This window comes from Acinonyx jubatus, chromosome A3, assembly GCF_027475565.1.
Source record: "Acinonyx jubatus isolate Ajub_Pintada_27869175 chromosome A3, VMU_Ajub_asm_v1.0, whole genome shotgun sequence".
Lineage (NCBI taxonomy): Eukaryota > Metazoa > Chordata > Mammalia > Carnivora > Felidae > Acinonyx > Acinonyx jubatus.
Window position 1 is genome coordinate 14,586,233 of NC_069388.1, and position 19,976 is coordinate 14,606,208.

Here is a 19,976-nt window from a genome sequence, read left to right on the forward strand (position 1 = left end):
AGTTAGACACTGGATCCCGGGGCTGGGGCGTGGAGGCCCAGGGGTCCAGAAGGTGAGCCTGAATGTAGAGGGTGTGGTCCCAGGACTAGCTCCAGACTCTCCGCCTTCTCTGCCCTCAAGACCCTCACGCGTTCTTAGGGAGGCTTCTGTATTTCCTTTTACAAATGAAACGAGGTGGCAATAAGATGGTATGGGTGAGGGGGCGGGGGGTGGGTAGGAAGGGAAGGGATGGGGCCTATTTACACGGGAGCTGGAGCAAGTTTGAGGTGAGGAGTCAGGGGATCGGGCAGGGAGGGGGAGCCCTGGCAGAGCCATAATCTTCCTATGTCACTGGCAGCCTGAGTCCTGCTGCCACCTCAGGGGGAGGGTCCTGGGGTCTGCTCAGCCCCAAGAGGCCCAAGTCCCAGCCGTCCGTACCAGCACCCTGGGGCTCCTCCTCCCCGCAGGATGTGTTAAGTGGGGTGAGGCTCGCGGCTGGGGCCCTGCTCGCGGCCGGAGTCCCGGTCCTTGTTCTCGGAGGAAGACGACGAGGAACTGGAGCCGTGGCTGCGGCCTGACTGCCGGTAGGCGGTGCTCAGCTCCTGCAGCCGCTCAGGCGTCGGCCCCCACTTGGCAAAGCCAGGGTCGTTCTGTAGGAAGAGCACGGCCGTGTTGTGGACGGCCTTGTAGTGCATTTCCTCCCTGTGGGCAAAGGAGCAGCTCAGGGTGGGGCTTGGCCCGGCCCGATCGGCCAGCCCTCCTGCCCCTGCCCTCCCCAGGCACCCACTTCTTGCAGACGTGCTGGGAGCCACTGCGGTACTCGTGCTCAAAAGCAGGCAGGACCAGCTGGTGGCGTTTGAAGCGGCTCTGCTCCATGCGGGTGAGCGCCGGTGTGGGGGGTTCTCGCCACTCCGGGATAAACACGATGAAGGACAGGGGCTCCGGGGAGCTCTCGAGCAGTTTCTGTGGGAGGGGGTACGGGGTGGACATCAGAGGCTGCCCTCCGGGTGGCTGGTGATCCCGCTTGCCAACCTACCCCACCCCCACCGCCAGCAGCACACCCACCTCAAAGTGAGAGACCATGGCATCCATGAGTTCCTCGCAGAACGGAGGGTTGGCCTCAAAGGAACCACTCAGCGGGGAAAAATCCAGGCAGGGCCTGGGGATGGAGGTGAGCACTCTAAGTCCTGCCAGAATCCCAGCCCTCAACCGGAAACCGGTGCCGCCCCCACCTCGTTGAACGGATGGCCCTGGTCAGGCCACAGGCCAACATTCACCCTTAATTCATCCTGGGACAAGGTGTGGCTGACTCCACTGGAGTGCTGAGGACGGAGAGGCTCGGGCTGGGCAGCCAAGTCCACCAGGCTGCTTAGTGGAATGGCTGGAGCTCAGATCCAGTTCGAGCCCCGCTGCCACCACAGCACAAGCCACAGCCAGGAGTTCCCAGCTGCTGTGCTTTCCCTCTTGCTGGCCCAGGCTGGTCTTCCTACTGGAAGCTGTGTCCCCTTTCACCCATGCTCACCCCCCTCCAACACCTCACATTAGTCTGTAAGGTCCCCGAGGTCTGAATGATCTCTGAATTACCACTTCCCATGCCTCTCAGTGCCGGGAACCACATGCTCCTATCCCAGCCTGGGCTTATTCACAGAGAAACCCACAAGATGAGTTAGGGACTATCACAGGCTCCCGAAGTTCAGCGAGAAGTCCAAGGTCACACAGCTAGCAAGGGGTGAAGGCAGGGACTACACCCAACACTGCCCAATCCCAAGTAGCTGGCCCAGGTGCAATCTATGCTCTAGAGGACCCCTTCCAGGGCCTGGGCAGAAGGGTCCCAGCAGCCCCTGGCTCTCACCCGCGGGAGCCGAAGTAGCCATCTGTGTCTGGGAAGGCAGAGCAGTACTGGCGGAAGTAGCAGTTGAGGGGCGAGGCGAAGCACTCAAAGCTGACACTGAAGAGCCGGTGGAGGGCCTCAAAGACGTGCACGGGCAGCGATCCCTGCAGGCCTGTCCCCTCGTAGAGGCCCACGCCAAACATCATCTACACAGAGGCCACGGTCAGCCTCCAGGGCTCAGCCTTCCCCCTGCGTCTAGAAGAGCCCACCCCCAGGCCCATACCTGGTACCGTCGGAGAAGACACCAGACTCGGGGCAGGAACCGCTCAAAGGCAGAGTCGTCAATGCAGCTGTAGCGGTAAAGCAGCCACTGTGGGACAGAGAGCAAGGCCCTTACACAGCGGCCCCTCACTCCCTCATAACTGGCCTCTTGCTGAGGACGCTGGGTCAAGGAGGAGGCAGCCCTCACTTCTTGCACCTGTGGGGACCTGCCTCCCCTTCACCCTAGCTCTTACCAGCTTGCTGAAGTAGTTGCGGCTGACCTTGACCATCTCCCCCTTATACCGGATGCAGACCACGTTATTCTCCATATGCATCTCCACGCTGGGCATGGGGGGCGCAGACACGGCCAGCCGGACCGGGTAACAGTACACCAGGCGGGGCTCCACTTCTGGGGCCTCCACCTCCTCTGTGGGCAGGGAGAGCAATGAGGGGCCTCCCTGCAGCGGCTCTGCTAATCCTCACCCCGGACGGACGGCCTCTGCCCCCTGTGTGCTCACACACGTACCCCAGTAACCAAGGGAGGTAAGTCTAATCCCACGGAGGAGCAGAATGCAGCTCAGATGGTTTGAGAACAAAGTTCTTGGCAGGGGCAAGAACTGGTGGCCTGTGTCGCCATGCTGCATACTGACACAAACCCCCGGTTGGCCACGTGGAAGTAGAACTGTGGCACGTCCGTGATAACGGTACCCTACTCAGGCATCTTTTTGGGTCAAGCGCTTCGAATTACCACTGAGTTCTCGTATGATCCTAAGGCTGGGTATTAGCCTGCAGGGTGGGGGAACCGGGGCTTGCAGAAAGCAGCTGTAATTGCAAGTCGTCCACCTAACTGCTTACCCCCGGCCTGTCGTGTCCACCACCTTCCAGCTCCCCCTTTCCCAACCCTTCTCCAGTTCCTGGAGGAGTGCTGGGAACCCTGCACCGAAAGACAGCCGGGCCTGCCTCAGACACTGCCGGGAGAAACGGGCTTGCCCAAACCAGCCGTGGCCTAGAGGCTCAGCCTTGCTTGTCCCTTCACTCAGGGCCTGGGGTACACCGTTGACGGCATCACAGCTGGCTCCCTGCCACTGGCCCCTCACCTGGGATGTTGTTTTCCTTGAGGATGGCCAGGTGCTTCTCTCGGATCCGTTTGACATACTCCAGGGAGATGTGGTAGATCTTACTGCAGATGCCCTCCACGGAGTCCTTGGCCGCGGCCGAGACGTGGGGGCCACACTGCCTCCGCAGATGCTCCAGGCGGTCCTGGAGGAGACACTCTTGATCAGGGCTCTAGGTGGCTGTTGAGGGAGGGCTGGTGGATTCTAGCAGTCCTCGCTTTGAAACCGGCTGTTACTTACTAGCTGTGTCACTTGGACACAGTCACTTGTGTCACAAGTCCCTTGGCATCTCTGAATCTTAATTCCTCTACTGTTAAGGGAACACACAGTACTTACCTGATAAGGCAGTTTAAGTATTAAATGTGATCATTCCCATTAAGGGCTTACCAAGCCCCTGGCATACAGCAAGTGTCCGATAAATGCCAGCACCTATGGTTGGGGTTACACTGTGCCAGATCCCATGATAATTGCTGGGGAAACACACAAACCAGGCACAGTCCCCGCTTATAAAGCATTTGCCAACTATCAGGGAGAGACACCATTACAAAACGGGGTCCTTGGTCATTGCAGATTTGAAATTTGAGCTTTTAGCAACTTGCAAGGATTTAACTAGGCATTTGTAATTTTGCTGAATCACACGTGTGAAAGTGATGAGTGAAAATGAGTCACTCTGGCTAGTGAGCACACCTACCTTTGTCACTCTACGTGTCAAGTACAGTTACTATCGTGAAGTGCGAAACCTTGTCTCTTGTGAAAAATGGTCCTGAAAAGAAAGCCCATTGCTAGTGCTGGTGGACAGTTAGAGAAGTGACGGGTCTGGGCCAGAAAACAGAACTGTTGTGGACACAGTAAAGTAGGGAAATGAGTCTTGTGCCAGCTCGTAACTGTGATGAGCGCACACACCCCAGAAAAGGCAGTCTGTCGATCTGTGTCCAAAAATCTATTCAAGGGAGACGCTGAACGTTAAGTTGAAAAAGCTACTTATGGTGTGTGGCTGAGCACGGGATTCTGTTAAGAACCTTAATGAAGAGAGAGTCTTTTAGGAGAGAGCCAGGAACCTGGACAAACCTCTCTACATGCAGGAGTTTAGGGACCAGTGAGCATCAAAGGTTTACTGAAGTGCACAGGAACAGGATGCTGTGGGGCTCCGCCTGGCCTGGGCAGGCAGAGTGGGCTTCTTGGAGGAAGCAACCCCAGAGCCTTTCCACAGGGCCACTCACCATGTAGTCCTCCTTAGAGGCAGAGTGGTCCTTCCGCAGCCAGCTGAAGGTGTCCTCCACGTTCCATTTGACCACCTTCCTGCTGTCGGGGGACGCACTCCTGCCGGTGGAGGGAACTATCAGGCATCTGTCCACACTCCTTACTCCTCCCACCCCACCTGCACTGACATTCGGGCTCCTGTTCTGCCTTTGGGAGCCAGCCCTCCTCCTGCCACCAAGCGCAATGACTGCACTCCATTAGATGGGCCACATGGCCCAGGACCTCCCCACTCTGATCACACACCCAGCTTGCTGGGGGCAGGAGAGAGCAAACCTGGATTCGATGAGCCGCCTAGCAGCCTCTGCATATTTAAAGAGCAGGCGCTTGGCTTCCTCCCGGAACTTGATTCGGGATAACCTGGGACAGAGAACGGATAGAGTTAGGACCCTTCGATGCAGAACTGGCTACACAACCCTTAGCTGGCCCCAGCTGCGCAGGTGTACCTGATGGGAATGTCATTCATGATTTCGCGAAACATGGAGGGCGACACGACCGGTTCACAGTTGCTCGGCAACAGGGGGTCAGAGCCTTTGTCCACGACCTTGCGTTCCAGCATCCAGCGGTTGAAGGATTCTCGAGGGGGCTCGATGCCTGCAGGACAGAAGAGCTGGTGAAGGTCTGGCTTTAGACAGGAGGCATCGTGTGGGCACTGGAGGTGCAACAGTGAATGACAGCCTGTTAAGTCAGGAGCTCATGTTCCAGGCAACACCTCCCAAAGTATATTCTAAGAATCGCTAGTTTTATAAAGGGTGTTGTTAGATGATCCTTAGGGTAAAAGGGGAAAAGAGAAACACTATTATTCCAGCAAAGTTAAGCAAGCTTATTTACTAATTAATAAAAGCTGCAGTTTACTGAGGACTTTCCATTCCTCTTACTCCTAGTAGTAGCAAGGCCATCAGGACAGATACTTCTGTTTTTGTATCACAGATACATAAAAAGGCTTCAAATGATACCTGGCAAACGAAGCACTCTGGAAGTGTTAACGATGCCTTTTGTAGTTACTGACGCCAGCCACCCTTTCTGGAAGCGGTTAGAGGAGCTGGGGCTCCAAGCAGGCCTGTCCCCACCCACTGCCTATGCTCTGGGCCACTAGGCTCCCCTGCACCATTCCCCAAGCCCGGTTCTTGCTCGCAGCAGGTGGAAACAGAGCTCTGGGGCCCCGGAGGCAGTTACCCTCTCGCTGCTGGCACAGCTCCCGATAGTGCTGCCGAAGCTTGAGGATGAGCTGGGAGCGCAGCAGCTCCACCTCGGGGTGCGGGGGCAGCACCTCTGAAGGCCCCCGGTGCTTGATGACCGCGTTGGTCTGGATGTCCAGATCCCAGTACACCCTTGGGGCACAGAAAAGAGCAACGAGGACAGTAGAGGAAAGGGAAGGAGGGGTGCCCTGGCTGCCACCACACCCCAGTCTCCCAGGCACCTCCCAGGCACGCAGGCCGCATCAGTGCGTGCCCCCAAGGGACTATAGCAGGGACTCACTCGGTGGGCCGGAGGAGAGCCGCCTGCTGTTTATCTTCAGGGGATGTCCCCCACATCTTCAGTGTTGGGGTTCCTGGGATACTGGGGGAGCTAGGCACCGATGGGCCCGTGGGTGTTACAGGGATTTCAATCTGGAGCAAAAAAGGAGAAGGCATCAGGGTCAGGAGAGTCAGCCTATGGTCCCCAGCGCCAAACCCAGTGAGCTGTGCCCAGGCCCCGCTCCTGACCGACCTGCCACTGCCCGGCCTTTGCAGGGAAGCGGCTGGCTGCCCGCCTGGCTTGGCCACTTGCCAGCCAGGTCCTCAGAGCCCGCCAGCACTCACCTTGGGCTTCTTCACACCATTGCCGCTTGGCTGCTCTTCCGAGAGCTGCCGCTTTCGGGGCTTGTTCTCAGCCGGGGGGGTTTCCACCAAACTGGAGTCTTGGGGCAGTGGGGTCGCATTCAGCCCCAAAGGGTCCGACTGGTGGAGGGAGACCAGCAGAATTGCAACCGGGGCCAGTGGGTTAGGAGTCCCGGTAATGCGGAATCCTGATGCCCTCCTGACCCCTGCTCCTACTGCTCAGAGACTGGGATGCAGAAAGAACGCTGGGCTCCAGTCCCACTGGCTGCTTGCAACCATGTGACCTTGGCGGAGTTCCATCCTGTCCTAATTCCCTCACATTCAAAATGGCCCTCCTGCTAAACAGGCCCAACCTCCCACTGGGAAGACGATTAAATGAGTCAGTGAATATGACCAGCTTAACGTGACCTCTGGTATGAGATAAACACACTGTACACATTGATTTCTTAAATACCAGAGAGTCAGGAATAAAGGAAAGAGTCAAGAAATGCTTGTTTTTGAAAAAGCAAGGCCCTGTGGGTAGAATGCCTTTGGCAACACCAAAAAGAAGCATGATGGTAGGCAGGGTGGCCCTGAGATCCTAAGAGGTTGGAGTCCAGCTCTGCCTCTTACTGGCTTGAGGTCTCAGGCCAATCATTTCCCATCTCTGAGCCTCAGTGTCTTCATCTGCAAAACGGGAGTGCCAACTAGCTTGATTATGCCCAGAAAAAAAAGTTCACCCCAACTGACAGGGATCCCAAAGCCCACGTTTCTGGCAGACGGCCCGTGTTGCTACTTCCCTATCACACTGACCTTTCCACTTCTAGAACGTGCTTCTCCCCTTAACAACTTTTCTCTTTGCTAACTCTGTCACCTTAAATGCTGATTCAAAGAGACGCTGTCCTGTCCCGTCCTGTCCCCTCCCCTCCCCCAAACTGGACCATGGTCCCTGCTGTACTCTACCACTATTCTTCATACACAAGCCAAATGTAATTGTACTGGCCCCTCAGTAGACTGTGGGCCCCCCGAGAGTACAAGGGAACGGCCATGTCTGTCTTGGCTCACAACTGCATTACAGGCACGGTAGCAGGTAGTTCAATATCACATACTGTTTGCAATCGTCTCTTTACAGGTCAGTCTCCGCTATTTGAGTACAGGTTCCTTGCTAGCAGGGAATAGGTCTTCTCTCGTGCGTCACTACATCCCCAGGTCCCAACACAGGACTAGGCTCACAATGGCTGCTCGAGATCTGTTTGGGGGAAGGCCCAGACGCCGGAAGCTGCTTTGAGACCCCTGCCCTAGGCTGGCACTCACGATCACGTCATGTTGGCCCAGCACAGGCATCTCCCACAGGGACTGGTTGGTAAATCGGTTGAAGTAGTAGGGACGGTTCTCCCTCCTGCTCCAGCACTTCTCCCAGCCCGCGTGCACCAGCTCCTCTGCAAACAAGCATGGAACCCGGCCAGGGTCAGGGCTGCTCCTGGGGCATCTTTCCTACCCCACCACCCCACCCTGCCCCTCGCCAGTACCTGGAAGGTCCTGCACCAGGCGGATGGGCTTTGGAGAACCGGGCTGGCTCTGATTGGAGGTGCCCGGGGAGTGACTCAGCAGGGACGCTTCCTCCCGGGGGCTGCCGTGATTCTCATTGGCCATCTCCGCACCCACACCGGACCTGCCACACAGAGGACCGAAGGGTGTTAGGCCAGCAGGGTGTGGAGGTCAGCTCCACCCCCAAGTGACAGCCCACTGAGGGCCCCCCTGACCACTTGTAGATCTGAAAAAAGTCACGCTGGTCCTGTCCTGGAGGGCCAGTGTGGTACCACGGGAGCCCCGGGACCAACGCTGCAGTTCTCAGCTGTTAACATGGCTGCACTCCCGTTGCTCCTTCTGCCCGAAATGCTCTCCCCAGTTCGCTGCCTGGCTTGTCACTATGTTCACATGCTCCAGGAAGCCTTCCTAGACTCTCCCTTCCCAAAGCTGGGTGGTCAGAGCCCATCCGCAGGGCCATGAACACCTCCACCGTAGCACTCAGTCTGGTCTATGAACTGGATTTGTCTCCCCATCAGACTGTCAGAACCCCCAAGGCTAGGAACTGGGTCCAGGTCTCTCCAGCGCTCAGCATGGTACCTGGACCCAACAGGAACTCCATTCATTCTGCAAATATTCACAAAGCACAGAGTGCCACAGAAGACAGAACAGGGTCTGCCCTTGGGAAGCAATTCCCACAAAAAAGAACAGGAAATCCTCCTCTCCCCTGTCCCTATCCAATAAAATCTAACTGGAACAAAGTGCAGCCCGGAGTGGGCCATGGCATCTAACTGGCTGCTTCATTCTACACTGCAGGGCAGGAAACAATCTGTTGCTAAAGAAACCAGTGGGACTGAGAAGAAACATCTAATTCAGTCCTTCCTAATCCCCAGGTGAAAATTTACCAGGAAGCAGGTCAGCTCCTTCAGATTTGTATTCTCCACTACCTTCGCCCGAAGCACACCCAGCACGAGCCTCAATGGCCAAAGTGGTTCCCAATCTGGCTGTTAGACTTCTAGGGGCCCAACTGAGATTGAACTGGTAATCCCAAAGTTGTTTTCAATATGCCACAGCACCCAAAGAAACATTTACCCACAAAAAGAGCACGAAGCCATGTTTAACCATCAGTTATCTTTGCTTGCTGACATTTTATCAACTCCTTGTGGTCACACTGATTATCTCATGCTGATCAGAAGCTCTGATTGGCTGTTGACGACATCATAGGAATCACTGGGACATTAATTTTATTGTACACTCAGTCATAGATGTCTTTGTTAATTTGGAAAGAGAAAAGTGAATGGTTACTTTGTCAGTACAGTTTGGCAGATAAAAAATGCACGGAGCAAGAGGACATACATACAACCAAAGGGGGCCATGATAACAAAAAGGTTCGGAACCACTAACCAAGGGGAGAAAAAGCTTGATTCTCTGGGTAGGAGGGATTCCCGATGCCTTGGGGCTGAGCCCACAGGTCTCAAGGCTGGACAAGGTCCCTCTTTTTCTCACCCTCTGGGGTCTGCAATGCTAGCATGAGAGGGTTTTCTTCTCCAACCAGGTGGACCCCCACGTCACAGGGTCCAACAGAGGCGGGGGGAGGCCTGCAGGAAGGCTCAGCACAGGTGGGTGGCCGGGTCAGCAGTGGAGTGAACGGGGGCCCAGGGACCTCCTCGCATCAGCAACTGCAGAGCAAATAGAAGAGAGAGTCACAGACCTGTGAAATGCTGCACAGCAGGGACAAAATAAGAGGGGCAATGACACAGCAAGTTGGGAGCCCCCAGGACAAGGCAGGAGACACTGTGGGAGATCTGGGGATTCAAGGGATGAAATGGTACTTCTCAAGGTTCCCAAACCAAAACATTTCACGGACTTGCCGCCTGAAGTCACATGGGCTCCGGGATGAGGAGGGCCCTAAGCCTGGTTTAATGCTCCACTGTTACTGTCTTTGAAATTTTAAATAAATTTTTAACAGAGGGGACCCACATTTTCATTTTGCACACGGGACCCCACAAATTGTGTAGCTGCTCCTATCAACCAAAATATCCCTAAGATAAAAGTGAACATATAGTTGTCCCTTAACAACATGGGTCCAAACCACATGGGTCCACTTACACATGGCTTTTTTTCAACATGATACAGCGCTATAAATGTATTTACTTGTCCTTATGATTTTCTTAACATTTTCTTTGCTCTAGCTCATTTTAAAAATACAGTATATAATTCATATAACATACAAAACATGTGTTCACCGACTGCTTATGTTGCCATAAAGGCTTCTGGTTAACTGCAGGCTATTAGTGAAATTTTGGGGAGTCCAAAGTTATACTGGGATTTTCCACTGCACTGGAGATCAGTGCCCCTAACTCTTGTGTTGTTCAAGGGTCAACTGTACTTATCACAGATCAGAGGCCACAAAAAACACGTTTCTTGGAAATCAATCTTTTAACACGTTACATGCAAATGCATTACATAACTTGGCATGTTCAACTTTATTGAAGTATTTTGCCAATAAATATCGTGTGACGTTGAGGCACCACGTAGCTGAACCATGCACAGGCAGCACATGCAGCCCAGCTCGGTGAGGCCAAACAGGGACACTGCAGTGTTTCCAAAACCCGTATCACAGCCATCAGAGGGCCTGTAATAGAAATCCAGATTCCCGCCCGTCCCTCTCCTCACATCGTAGGAGTCAGAAATGGAGAAGGGAGACACACAAGAATTTGTATTTTTTTAAACGCACTCTAGAGGTGGGACTGGGAAACAGGATGACAAATTTTACACCAGTTCAAACCTTTACCAATTTTTTACGATTAAAACTTTTTCCTTAATTTCCCAGGTGATTTGGAAGCAGCGGGTTGGTGGCCAAAGAACCTGCTCTGGGTGTGGACAGACCCGGGGTCCAGATCCTACTGCCGCGCGTTCCGACTTACAAACAGGAATGACTCGATCTCTATGGTCTCTACACGTAGAGTCTAGTATATTGTACACTTTAAGTAAGAAGTAACTCTATTATTAAGATAACGTTTTTATTTATCCTGAGGCTTCCCGGCCCCTCGCATACCACAGTTAGTGCCGATCAGCTAATAAACAACTGTATCTGCGCAACCGGAGGAACCCACCAGAAGGAAAAGAACCCGGTTACGGGATTGGAAGACGAGGCGGGACCATCTCAGTAATGGGCCAATCAGAACCCTCCAAACCAATAGGGCGGAGTCAAAGAACTTGCAAAATGCGCAGGCGCGGGGGCCACAAGAGACGGGGACTACACCCCCCCCACCGCCAGCGCGCGCACCCTTTCCCTTCCCCTCCCCCCAAACCCCAGCGGGGGCGGGCTGTTTGGCGCGCGCGCGCCGGCCCATCTCCCGGGCTCCGCCCCCCGCCCCACCGCGCGCTCCCGCCCCCGGGCTGAGGCGACTCAGAGTCGGAGCCCGACACAAAGGCGGTGGCGGCGGCAGCGGCGGAGGGGCCCTAGAGGCCGCTCCGCCCGCGCTCTCCGGGCCCACCTCCCTCACCCAAGCTACCGGCCCGGCCGCCCACCCGCGGGCCTAAGATGGCGGCGGCGGCAGAGACAGGGCAAGCGGTGGCCCCGAGCGGAAAGCGCCGGAGGGGCCACCGCAGCCCGGCTTCGGATCCCCGGAACCCGGAGCGGCTCGCGGCGGGACCATGGCTTCCTGGGGCTCTTACCTGCCCGGAGCGGACTGGAGGGGACGCGGCTACACGTTCTGCTCGACCTCCCGTTTTGCCGCCTCCGCCTCGCCCTCCCCAGCGCCGCTGCCGCCATCTTGTGTCCCGGGCCGGGACTCCGCGCTGCGCATGCGCCGGTACCGCCTCTGAGGGACCTCGCCGCTGCCGCGCCGCCATCTTGAGTGTGGCAGAACCGGCCGACTCCTCAGAGCCTGCTTGCTTTCGGCCCCTTCCCTTCCTCCCGTCCTTCCCTGCTATTCCATGCGGGTCTCAGGAGGGCAGGGCAGCTTTGCGGGCCGTGGGGTGTGAACTGAGGAAGGAACGAACTCACAAGCACGCTCCCTGCCTCTGTTTCCCCCGCGAGCACACCCGCTGAGGCTGGAGGACCTAGGTGGGAGGTGCACCTACGGGGCCGAACTGAGTGTGCGCACCGGGGGGCGCGGGGCGGGCTGGGAACCTGCGGGCGCTCGGCAAAGACGCCGGCCCGGGGGCGGGGTTGTGGTGACGCAGCTCTGGGCGTAGCCGGGGCCTGGGTCCTAGTTCCGGCGCGGCTGTGTCATTGATGTCCAGTCGCTTCCCCTCTCTGAGCATCTGTCAAGAATATTTTCCAGCCATTTTCTATGTCGAGGCTGCATGCAAATCGAATCTTCTCCCAGGATGAGGCTTCACAAGTTACAAGTGTTCCTGGGTAGAAGAAACTTAAAACAGCCGTGGGAGCCATAATAAAGGTGGCTTTGGCGAAGTTAGGAATGCAACTAAAGTGCATCAGTGGGGCTCTTCCAACACTGACCTATCTATGGCTACTAATTGCGGTGCAAAGCCTCACTGAGACCTCAGACCAGCCATAAATGCCCAGCAGGAGATACAGTTGCTAGGTTCCCCTACGCGCGGCTCCCTACAGGATTCTTGGGCAGAGGCTGTCAAACGACTCAATAGCCCCACCTCCGTCGGGCCTCCTTAGTAAACTGACCTCAACAGTGGCTTGAGACGAACACAAGGTTGCCATCTGCCGTTCGCCTTGCATTTCCCAAGTGGAACCAGAGACTGCAGGTACCCGGGCTGGGCTGCGCGCAGCCTCCGGTGTGCATGATGCCTGGCCCCGTGCAGCTGGGTGGGGGTGGGGGAGTGTCAGCAAAACGCGAGGCAAATAGTATGAACTAGGGTGCTCATGAGTCTGGCTGGTTCAGACCTGTATCCTCCGCCCTGGACGTGTGGCCTTGAAGGAGTTGTTCGACATCTTTAAGCTGTAGTTTCCTGTAATGGAAGAGAGGTCCACCTGGCGAGAACTGAGATGGAGTCTGTAAAGTACTCAGCACGTGTGGGACCTGGCATTTAATAAATGTTAGCTGTTCCGTCTCACGGGGTTGTGAGGGTTTCTCCAAGTAGATTTGAGCCTTCCCCAAATACACCTGCTCCGGATAGGCCCGTTAAGTGCAGCCAAATCCTGCCCTTACAGAGAGTCCAGTTCACTTGGGAAGCTTGATGGGATATCAGATGCCTGGTGCCCACCTTAGACCTACATAGGGGGGACCAGATGTCCTGCTCTCCCTGGGACAGTCTTGGTTTATGTCTGTTGTCCTGGCATAATTATTAATATTGCATCCTTTCTCAAAAGCGCCCTGGTTTGGACAATAAATTATACGGTCACTCTAGATTTACAGAATACCTAGTTTTTGTTCTTTTTTTTTTTTTTTCAAACGTTTATTTATTTTTGGGACAGAGAGAGACAGAGCATGAACGGGGGAGGGGCAGAGAGAGAGGGAGACACAGAATCAGAAACAGGCTCCAGGCTCTGAGCCATCAGCCCAGAGCCCAACGCGGGGCTCGAACTCACGGACCGCGAGATCGTGACCTGGCTGACGTCGGACGCTTAACCGACTGCGCCACCCAGGCGCCCCTAGTTTTTGTTCTTAAGATTTTTTTTTTTAAGTAATCTCCACACCCAATGTGGAGCTTGAAATCACAACCCCGAGATCAAGAGTCTCAAGCTCCGCCGACTGAGCCAGCCAGGCGTCCCCAAAAGGCCTAGTTTTGCAAGCTCCCCAGCTAGTACTTATTAACACAGGAGTGTGAAAACCATGTACTGATTGCTATCTGTTCCTGTTTTTTTGCTTTCAAAGTATGTTAATTTGTTTCTCAGAGTCTCTTAATTGGTAACTAAAGCACCAAGCATCCCAAGTGCCTATCCCTGTTTTACCATGTAACCCTTTCCAAGAACTATGAGAGTAGAAATGATTATCTCAAGTCCACACTTGAGAGGCTGGGGAAAGGGGCAGGGGTCAAGTAATTATATGAAGTATCAGAACTGGTTTTTTCTTTTTGTTTTTTTTAATGTTTACTTATTGAGAGGGAGAGAGATTCTCAAGCAGGCTCTGCACTATCGGCTCAGGGCCCAATGCGGGGCTCGATCCCACATACTGTGAGATCATGACCTGAGCTGAAATCAAGAGTCCGACGCTCAACCAACTGAGCCACTCAGGTGCCTCCAGAACTGCGGTTTTAAAGACGAAGGTTCCCAGCGTTAAAACCCAAAGCTGATTCCATGAAGCCACACTGCTTCCCTCTCTTGTGGAGAAGGGACTCTGAACTTGAGAAAGTGACTTTCCTGAGCTCACACAGTGGTCCTGGGCATTTCCACTTCAGTATCTTCCAGGTCTCAAACTCAGTGTTAAACACTGCTCTTTGCTTTCACCTCCCTCCCCAGACTCATTCCTCCCAAAGGATTCCTCACCTTCCTGTTCTCACTTTCTGCACAACAGTCAAAATCAGCCTCTTCTCTCCAACCTCATTCCTGCTACCTTAGAGCAAGCCCCATTATTTTTGAAACACTTTTTATTGTTAAGAGTAGCACACATACAGAAAAGTGCACAAAACAGAAATGTAAAGGCCGCCTGGGTGGCTGAGTTGGTTAAGCGTCTGGCTCAGGTCTTGATCTTAGGGTGGTGAGTTTGGCTCTGCATCAGGCCTGCGTTGGGCTCTGCGCTGTGCGTGAAACTTCCTTAAAAGGAAAGAGAGAGAGAAATGTAAAACTTAGTGATTTGTCACAGAGTGAACACCCAGGTGAACATCACTCAGGTCATGGTATCATCGAGCCCAGGGGCACCTGGATGGCTCAGTCGGTTGAGTGTCCAACTTCAGCTCAGGTCATGACCTCACAGTTTGTGAGTTCGAGCCCCGTGTCGGGCTCTGTGCTGACAGCTCGGAGCCTGGAGCCTGCTTCACATTCTGTGTCTCCCCGTCTCTCGGCCCCTCCCCTGCTCATGCTCTGTCTCTCTCTGTGTCTCTCAAAAATAAATGTTAAAACATTTTTTTAAAAAAGGGTATCATCAATCACTGTTAATTTTGTGATAATCACTTCTTTCTTTGATAGTTTGACCACTGGGTGTCTCTAAACACTATAGTTTCACTTTGCCTGTTCCTTGAACTTCATTTAAATGGAATTACGCAGTTCTATATATTGTGTTGGCTTTCTTTTGCTCGACATTGCACTTGTGAGACTCATTTATGTTGTTGCATGTAGCTGTAGTTCATTCTCATTGCTGTATTCTGTCTTCCAATGTATATTTATCTATTCTACTGTTGGGATATTTGAAACTGCTCCCCCAACCCTGTATCTCCTTTCTGAATTATTACAGATGCTTAATAATAATAACAAAACAATTATATTTAAATAAATAACAAGTTAATAATTCACTGATTCTTTACATGTTTGAGTGAATGAATGAATGAATGAATGAATAATAAGACTAGTCTCCACACTGGTCTTTTGGTCCTCCAGCCTTGCTTCTCTCCTACTCCATAATCCACCCTGTAGTCACAGAGATCTCCTTAAGTCTGGTCATATGGCACATCTGATCAAGTCACCCTGGGCTTAAAGCCCCTGAATATCTCCCCACTGACTGCAGGATAAAGTCCCAAACCCTTAGCTTGGTTTACAACACCATAATGATAATGACAGCTGCCATGGCAGAGTATTTGCTGTGGGCTGTGCCAAGCACTTTAAATACATTCATGTTATTCACGATCCGGATCTTCAAACCACCTCTCCTCATCAGGCCCCAGCCATCTTGAACGACGCATAACTTCCCCCAAAGTGCCAGGTTCTCTCTTGACCCCGGGCCTTTGCATATGCTGTTTGCTCTTCTCTCCCCCGCCACCCCCGGCCTTTGACTAATTCAGGCTTCAAGTCTTTATTTTTTTCAATTTTTTGTCTTTTTCGAGAGAGACAGCAAGGGAGGGGCAGAGAGAGAGGGAGACCCAGAATCCCAAACGAGCTCCAAGCTCCAAGCTGTCAGCACAGAGCCTGACGCAGGGCTCCAACTCGCAAACCGTGAGATCATGACCTGAGCTGAAGTCAGATGCTTAACCGACTGAGCCCCGCTCCAAGTCTTACTTTAGATGGCACCTCCACCAGGCAGGCTTCCCTGAACTTGCCTTCACCCAGGCTAGGTCAGGCCCCCTCTTCTGTATCCCTATTCCTGCGCTCAGTGGACTGCTTGAGGGCGGGGCTGGGGCTTGTTCACATCTGGAGACCCCATGCCCAGTGCTGTGCTTAATTAACCCTCTGTAAATATTTGTTGACCACGAACAGACCACATTGGGCTGAAATCTGGGTGACTTTTTCAGGTATCCCTGCTTCTATTCCAGGCTCTGGTTTCTGCGGTGGGCACACCAAGGCTGTGCCCTTTAGGATGCCAAGAAAAGCATGAGCTGCCTGCCGTGGCAGAGTCCCTGCCAGCAGCCTAGAGTCCTCTACTCCGAAGATAGGGATGGGCAGGTCGAGCAAAGATCCTGGGGCTTTCAAGCACTGCATCAAGTTTCCTGAAGTAAGATGCCTGGTGAGTTGGGAGAGATGGTTGAGATAAGCGGGGCTCCTCCAGCTTTAGCCAGCTCTGGCTGGGAGCCTGCTGGCAGGGCCTCTGAGGACCTCAGCCTCAACTCAGGACAAAGCCCAGTCTCCATATTAAAGCAGAAACATAAACATACAGGCTCAGGTTGCCACATACCTTAACCCCCTTGTTCTTTTCCACGACAGCAAGAGGCTGCGAAGACAGAACCACGCATCTCAACCCCTGAGGTCCTGGCGGTCGGGGGAGGGAGGCTCCAACGTAATCCTGATCCAGGCCGCCCCCACCCGGGTCCGGTCAGAGCTGCCCATAGACTCTGTTCTGCAGTTTAAATAACACTAAGGCAGTTTCCAAGGCCAGTGGGCCTGGCCCCAGGGAAACTGCAGAAGAAATTCTTCCAGCCCAAACTGTGGTTTCCACTGGGAGTGGCTCTCCGGCCATTCTGGGGCCAGATGAGAGAAACCATGTAGGCCAAGAATAGATGAGGGGAGTGGGGCGTCTCCTCTGGTCTTCCTGGTCCCATAAGTGTCTGATGTGGTGTCACGGCCCCCTCCGTTTCTTCATCTGACCGGACCCAATGTGTGTCGGGGCCTGCCCTAGGACCGTGAGCACCAGAGATACATAAGACAGATGTTTTGTCCTCAGGGAGCCCACAGAGGAGGCAGGGGGCGGACACATAAATAAGCCCTCTGCTATGGGGAGATAAGGGTTGTGTTGGGATGGCCAGGAGGGTGGGCCCTGCAAAAGAGAAGGCTTCAGAAGAGCTGGCAATGAGCTGAATCTTGCTGGAAGGGTAGGATTTTGCAGGTGGGCAAGGACACAGCCTGTGCCGAGGCCTGGAGGGGTGGAAAGGGGTGGCATGTTTGGGGAACTAGTCAGCCGGAGCACCGCCAGGCACGGGGGAGGTGCAGGTCGAGCCGGGGCCCTCGACCCCAAATTCAGTGTCTGTTCTGCACCCAGCATCTCCAGGTGGCATCTGAGTCATCTCAGGATGAGGGCGGGGGGCACCTCCACCCTCCCCACCCATTCCTTCTGATGCCCGTTTTTCTACTTTGGGCAGAGTGGCCACGAACCAGGATGTTTATACTCATATAAGCTGAGCCTGCAGAATGAAATTCCAGACTTCTCCAAAAAAGAAGCCAGGGTGACAGCTGGCAGCTTCCTGAACGTCTGCCATCGGAGGAAACTTTGACCTAAAGAAGGGGGTGGGGGAGGACACCAACTGAGCCTGGGTCCCAGCTGAGGGGTTCCTGGGACACTTGGCTTCTAACCCGGATGTCTCAACCCCGGTGGGAAAAACCTGGGGTATAATTTATGTGCCACAAGAGTGATTTTGAGTAAATGTACACAGTGGTGCAAACATCGCCACAACTGAGTTTTAAGACCTTTCCGTTTCCCCCAAAATGAGCTCCTATGACTGTTTGCTGTCACCCCTTCTTCCCACGCCCCAGGCCCAGGTGACCACTACTCTGCTTTCTATCCCCTTAGACTTGCCTTCTCTGGGCTTGTCATACAGATGGAATCATACAGAATGCAGTCTTCGCCCTGGTCCCTTCACTTTGCATCACGTTTTTCTTTTTTTTTTTTTTTAACGTGTTTTTTTTTTTTTTTTAATTTATTTTTGAGACAGAGAGAGACAGAGCATGAACAGGGGAGGGGCAGAGAGAGAGGGAGACACAGAATCTGAAACAGGCTCCAGGCTCCGCGCGGTCAGCACAGAGCCCGACGTGGGGCTCGAACTCACGGACCGTGAGATCATGACCTGAGCCGAAGTCAGACGCTTAACCGACCGAGCCACCCAGGCGCCCCCATCACGTTTTTCTTAAAAAAAATTTTTTTGGCGGGGGGAGGAGTGCCTGGGTGGCTCAGTCAGTTGAGTGTCTGACTTCGGATCAGGTCACGATCTCGTGGTTCATGAGTTCAAGCCCCACACTGGGCTCCCTGCTGACAGCGTGGAGCCTGCTTGAGATTCTCTGTCTATCCCTCTTTTTCTGCCCCTCTCCCACTCATGCTCGCTCTCTCTCTCTCTCTCTCTCAAAATAAATAAACTATAAAAATACTTTAAAATGTTTTAATGTTTATTTTTGAGACAGAGAGAGTGGGAGCAGGAGAGGGACAGACAGAGAAGGAGACATAGAATCTGAAGCAGGCTCCAGGCCCTGAGCTGTCAGCACAGAGCCCGACTTGGGGCTTGAACCCACAAACCATAAGATCATGACCTGAGCTGAAGTTAGATGCTTAACCGACTGAGCCACCCAGGTGCCCCTGAGGAAGTTAAAAAACAAAACAAAACAAAACAAAAAAAAAACCACCCACTGATGCCCAGGCTTCATCCCAGACCAAATAAACCAGAGTCTTGTGGGGCGCCTGGCTGGCTTAGTCCATACAGCATGTGACTCTTGAGCTCAGGGTCATGAGTTCAAGCCCCACGCTAGGTATGGAGCCTACTTAAAAAAAAAATCAGTCTCAGCATTTGGGGCCCAGACATAGGTATTCAAAACATAACAAAACAAGGCAAAACCCTTTCTACTTTAAAAGCTACTGACGTACAGAAGGGTTGAGAACCAGCGATCTAGCTCTAGGCCTGCAGTTCTGGCCTATGGGTCACTGAGAGGGGCCTCAGGCTGGCCGGCAGCCTCTCCCAGGCCAGGAAACATATGTGCTTGGGGTTAGGAAACAAGCTGCCTGCCAAGAAGTCACATGAAGTCCTGGGACAGATGAGACTTTTGGGAGGCGAGGTGAATGGGGCCTGGTGGTGGGTTGGGTCAGGGAGTCCTGATTTCTGCACAGACAGCTGAGATCCTGAGGGAGTACCCTCCCCCCCCCCCCCGCCCACCGACTTCAAGGACTGTTCAGGCCTCTGAAGAGATTAGGAAAGTATGGCATTCCTGGCTGCAGACCAGCTCCAGAGAACCCCAGAGAGATGGAAGGGGATGCGTGGTGCCAGCGGGGAGCGGAGGGAGCTTAGAGGCTCAGGAGGAATTAGGCTGGGGCTGCTCAGTCTGTGATAAAATATCCTCCTTTTGAAGGGTCTGCAGATGGTAATAACCGCCCACACTCCATGTACCAGACTCTGTGACGGGCCCTGGGGACACAGCCATGAGTAAGTGTCAGGCGTCTACCCCACTGGGGCCTTCAGTCTGCTGGAAGAAACAGACAATGAAGAATTAAACAGAACAGGCAGCGATGGGGAGGGGGCCTTCCAGGGCAGGTGACACTTGAGTAGAGACTCAAGGGCTTGAAGGAAGCCAACCAGGCAAGGTCTGTGGAGGGAAGAAGGGTAAATGGCCAAGTTTGAGGCTGAGTGAGTGGGTGTCCCAACAGTGGTAGCAGATAGGTGGAGAGGAAGGTAGGCAGGAGCTAGACCACCTAGAGTCCTTCTGGGCTCATGGCCAGAGTCCAGATCTTATTTTTTGTGTGATGGGGAGTGACCGGAGGCTTTTAGACAGGGTAGTAAGATACTACGGTTTCTACTTTTTAAAGATCACTGTGGTTGGTGCAGGAAGGCTAGACCTTTAGGGGCAATCATGAGGCAGGGAGAGGAGACTAGTGGTCCAGGTAAAAGAAGAAAACAGCCTGGCCCAGTGGTGGTGCAAAGGGAGAGGTGTGCACGGATGCGGGGCACCTTTTGGAGTTAGGGACACCAAAATTTGCCGCAAAGGAAACAAGAGAGTCGAGG

The 19,976-nt window shown here is 53.8% G+C and overlaps 1 protein-coding gene and 2 long non-coding RNA genes across 8 annotated transcripts; 1 reads left to right on the top strand and 2 right to left on the bottom strand.

Moving 5' to 3' along the window:
- Positions 1-131: 131 nt before the first annotated feature.
- On the bottom strand, positions 132-11,591 carry PCIF1 (phosphorylated CTD interacting factor 1). 6 transcript variants are annotated; one of them, XM_027070230.2, is made up of 18 exons: positions 11,451-11,591; positions 9,276-9,448; positions 8,862-8,975; positions 7,772-7,914; positions 7,557-7,681; positions 6,246-6,383; positions 5,923-6,053; positions 5,620-5,774; positions 4,890-5,037; positions 4,720-4,803; positions 4,407-4,506; positions 3,169-3,331; positions 2,326-2,498; positions 2,094-2,180; positions 1,832-2,016; positions 1,045-1,138; positions 767-942; positions 132-681 (listed from the first exon to the last, which is right to left on the bottom strand). In XM_027070230.2, exons 3-18 carry the CDS (start codon positions 8,882-8,884, stop codon positions 453-455), a joined length of 2,154 nt encoding a protein of 717 aa, XP_026926031.1. In that variant the 5' UTR covers positions 8,885-8,975; positions 9,276-9,448; positions 11,451-11,591; the 3' UTR covers positions 132-452. The 6 variants fall into 6 exon arrangements, with proteins under 6 accessions (XP_026926031.1, XP_026926029.1, XP_026926030.1 ...); XM_027070228.2 differs by having other exon boundaries at positions 9,174-9,448; XM_027070229.2 differs by having other exon boundaries at positions 8,862-9,038; positions 9,174-9,448.
- Positions 11,592-12,819: 1,228 nt separating this feature from the next.
- On the top strand, positions 12,820-15,140 carry LOC128311106 (uncharacterized). The gene is made up of 2 exons (XR_008289080.1): positions 12,820-13,149; positions 13,381-15,140. It is a non-coding gene; the product is annotated as an uncharacterized LOC128311106 (long non-coding RNA).
- On the bottom strand, positions 13,760-16,935 carry LOC128311107 (uncharacterized). Its single transcript, XR_008289081.1, has 2 exons — positions 16,457-16,935; positions 13,760-14,448 (listed from the first exon to the last, which is right to left on the bottom strand). It is a non-coding gene; the product is annotated as an uncharacterized LOC128311107 (long non-coding RNA).
- Between the last annotated feature and the right edge of the window lie 3,041 nt (positions 16,936-19,976).

Excerpts from the sequence above, each read along its gene's own strand:
- PCIF1 (XM_027070230.2), bottom strand. The coding sequence starts at position 8,884 with ATGGCTTCGTGCTCTTTTTGTGG. Across the intron at positions 7,915-8,861 it reads GCTTCGTGCTCTTTTTGTGG|GTCCGGTGTGGGTGCGGAGA; the intron begins GTAAATGTTTCT and ends TCTGTGTGGCAG. Across the intron at positions 2,017-2,093 it reads GTCTTCTCCGACGGTACCAG|ATGATGTTTGGCGTGGGCCT; the intron begins GTATGGGCCTGG and ends GCCTCTGTGTAG.